This window comes from Charadrius vociferus, unplaced genomic scaffold (assembly GCF_000708025.1).
Source record: "Charadrius vociferus isolate BGI_N301 unplaced genomic scaffold, ASM70802v2 scaffold259, whole genome shotgun sequence".
NCBI lineage: Eukaryota > Metazoa > Chordata > Aves > Charadriiformes > Charadriidae > Charadrius > Charadrius vociferus.
In genome coordinates, this window is record NW_009661368.1 from 3,835,205 (window position 1) to 3,838,678 (window position 3,474).

At 52.2% G+C, this 3,474-nt stretch overlaps 1 protein-coding gene across 1 annotated transcript in view; it reads right to left on the bottom strand.

Moving 5' to 3' along the window:
- The window catches only part of LOC104293963 (zinc finger SWIM domain-containing protein 3-like), a 5,668-nt gene extending 2,315 nt beyond the window's left edge, over positions 1–3,353 (bottom strand). The window contains exons 1-2 of the mRNA XM_009893518.1: positions 3,298–3,353; positions 11–1,534 (exon numbers count right to left, since the gene is read on the bottom strand). Coding sequence (XP_009891820.1) covers positions 11–1,534; positions 3,298–3,353 — 1,580 coding nt within the window. The remainder of the gene's footprint in view (positions 1–10; positions 1,535–3,297) is intronic.
- Between the last annotated feature and the right edge of the window lie 121 nt (positions 3,354–3,474).

Consider the following 3,474-nt stretch of genomic DNA (forward strand, 5'->3'; position numbering starts at 1 on the left):
GGGGGGGGGCGGGTAGCGGCGGTGGAAGCAGCAGGTGCAGCGCCGGCAGTCCCGGCTCACCTGGTGTACATCTTCCAGCAGCCGAACGGTGAGGCTGCCCGGCATGGGGCTGAGCAGCTGGGTGGATGTCTGCACCACCTCCCACTCCTTCAGGCACAGCCAGGAGTCCAGGTCTGTGCAGGCGTCCCGGAGTGTGGCCAGCATGCAGCCCATCTCCGCCACAGCAGCCTGGCCAGTAGGCTCGGCAAGACTTGGAGAGCCAGAAGCAGGACCTGGGTCTGCTGCAGCACCAGAGCACGCATCAGGCGTCTCCCAGAGGCTGCTCTGACCATCCTTGGTGTTCAAGAAACCCCAGTTCGTACTTTCCAAGCCTCTGGAATCAAGGCAGTCTGCGCACTCCATAAAACAAAGAACGCTCGCCTCCAAGGATGGCTGCTGGCCAAAGAGACTGGATATTCGGTGCGTGATGAGGTCCAGGCTGTCCATGTGCATGCCGCAGGAGTGCAGACCTTTCTCTGTGTGCATGCACCACAGCAGCTCACATGAAAACCAGTTGGCTCGCAGGTAGTCGTACAGCTCTGGGCTGACCACGTGCTTTATCAGCTGGGATAGGGCATCCAGGCTTGCAGCCGAAGTGGCAAACACGGCCTTCTGCAAGGCCAGCATTAAGTTCTGCTTGAAGGAAGAGGAGATTTCTGCTTCCTTCACATTCTTCTCAAGCAGTCGGACCGTGTGATAGACAGAAAGGAGCACCTGAGCAGATGGAAAGAGCTCATGGAGGATGGCTTTGTGAAAGAAGGACACACCCACGAAAACAGCCTGGACCTTTTGCCACTCAGGGTTGAACTCCTTGAAGACGGTCAGCATTTTCCTGACACTGTGTCCTGTGTCATCCTTCAGGAGTGACAAGTGTACCACTTTCCCCACTCGCTCCTTACTCTCTACAATGAAAGCGTAGAGAACATGTCCTCCCTCGCTCAGCACCCTGTGCAGCAGGAGGCTCTTGGGGAACTGCATAAACAAGCTTTTCATCTTGCTGGTCTGGAAGCTGAGTCTGTCCAGGCCGTGGTTGCTGTCTGCGCTAATTGAGGCCAGTGAGCCCCTGTCCACCCTCAGGAAGGTTTTCATGACCTCAGCAATCCTGACAAGCGCTGAGGCTGAGGCATTTTCCTTCACTGCCTCAGGGAGCGCGGGAGCCTTGTACAGAGCAGACATCCCGTCCACCGGTTGTCCTGTGACCATGTGAGAATGCTCATCCAGCACAGCACCGCTGTCAGTCCCACCTGCCTGCTGCTTACACAGTTTTGTTGCAGGGCCGTCGCATGCTGTGGTGCTTGCTGTTGCAGCAGTGGCTCTGGTCAGGGAAAACACCGGGTCCGCGTGGACATGGTTGCTGTCCAGTTCACTGATCACAAGCTGGTCTATATCCTCCTTATATTGCAACACAAAGTAAGCCGGACACAAGCTGGGCTGCTGGTTTCTCTTTTTGCTGTATTTTTGGGTCCGGGCGCAACCAAACTTCACCTGCATGAACCTGAAAGAGTTGAGAAAGCGTTCATGAGGGAAGCAATAGTGGTGTAGGCTCACAGCATTTAGTTTTGACTTTTCTTGCATGCCAACTCTATATTCAATTAGTGAGCACAAACAAAACCACATATGCCCCTCAGACATGCAGGCTGGCTTTCTACTCAGCAAAGCCTGGGGTAAGAATGCTCAAACACAAGAGAAACTAAGGCATTGGGAGTTACAACAGCCACAACCAGACACTACAAAGCAGCCCCAGCTCTCGTTCCCAACAGCGCCTCTATTTCTGCTCTCCAGAAACAGCAAAGCCATCAACAAAAATTTGATACCTGTGTGTTTGTGTTTTACTCTCTTAAAGCACGTGACATTTCTGGAACTCCTCTGCATCTGGAGGAGCAAGCTAGAACACAGCAAGAAAGGCTTCAAGGCATGAGATTAAATTATATTTTAAGAAGGCAAGGGGAACAGTTGTGTAACTGGAGAATGACCTTGCAGCCTTTGTACACACGAGCAGATCCACCAACTTGGACGGAAGCAAAACAGCGTCACGGCATCACTAGACCTGTTCAGATAAGCAAAGACTGCGGAATTGAATACTGCGAGAGGGAAACATGACAACACCTTTCCATTGCAGTGAGGTAAAGGCAGCTAGGGAATGCTAACAGTTGCCAATATTTGGTGTCCTGCTACTTGAGTGGAAAAAAGCAATAGCTATAGTTTGCCAGTAGTTTCAAAGATCAAAGCTACAGGTTTTGCTAGAAGAGGCAGAGAGAGCTGTCGAACTGAAAGGCAGATTAAAACAGAGCTAAGCAGCAGACACAGGACAGCAGAGTTGTAACAAGGGAACAGTGAGAGAGCTCAGACACAGCTAGGCAGTGAGGGGGGAGGCAAGAGTGATACAAGAACAGTTGAGACTATGAAAAACGGCAAATGCATGACTTAACCAACAGTAGTATTCTCTGCAGGTGTATTACACTATCAGGATCAACCCTTTTGAAGTCACAAATAGCCTGGTTATAAAACTATTCAAACAGGTACAGACAAGAGCTTATAGAATCATAGAATAGTTTGGGTTGGAAGGGACATTTAAAGGTCATCTAGTCCAACCCCCCTGCCATGAGCAGGGACATCTTCAACTAGATCAGGTTGCTCAGAGCCCTGTCCAACCTGACCTTGAGTGTTTCCAGGGATGGGGCATCTAACACCTCTCTGAGCAGCCTGGGCCAGTGTTTCACCACCCTCAGTGTAAAAAATGTCTCCCTTGTATCTGGTCTAAATCTGCCCTCTTTCAGTTTAAAACTGTTACTCCTTGTTCTGTCACAACAGGCCCTACTTAAAAGCTTGTCCCCGTCTTTCCTGTAGGCCCCCGTTAAATACTGAAAGGCTGCAATAAGGTCTCCCTGGAGCCTTCTCTTCTCCAGGCTGAACAACCCCAACTCTCTCAGCCTGTCCTCACAGCAGAGGGGCTCCAGCCCTCTAATCATCTTTGAGGCCTCTTCTGGACCCACTCCAACAGGTCTATGTCTCTCCTGTGCTGAGGGCCCCACAGCTGGATGAGGTACTCCAGGTAGGGTCTCCCCAGAGCAGAGTAGAGGGGGCAGCATCACCTCCCTCGACCTTCTGGCCACGCTGCTTTTGATGCAGCCCAGGATGCAGTCGGTCTTCTGGGCTGTGAGCACACATTGTTAGCTCACGTCCACCTTTTTATCCCCCAGTATCCCCAAGTACCCAGGGCTGCTCTCCATCCCTTCACCCCCGAGCCTGCATTGATACCAGGGGTTGCCCCGACTCAGATACAAGACTCTGCACTTGGCCTTGGTGAACCTCATGATGTTCACAGCTTGCACCCTGTGGAAGAGCGCGAGTTTGGGGTTTGAGAGTTGTCTGACAGCTCTGCGTGTGGCCTGGTCCACTGCCGGCAGCACGCTCCCGCCTGTGCCCCTTTCCCGA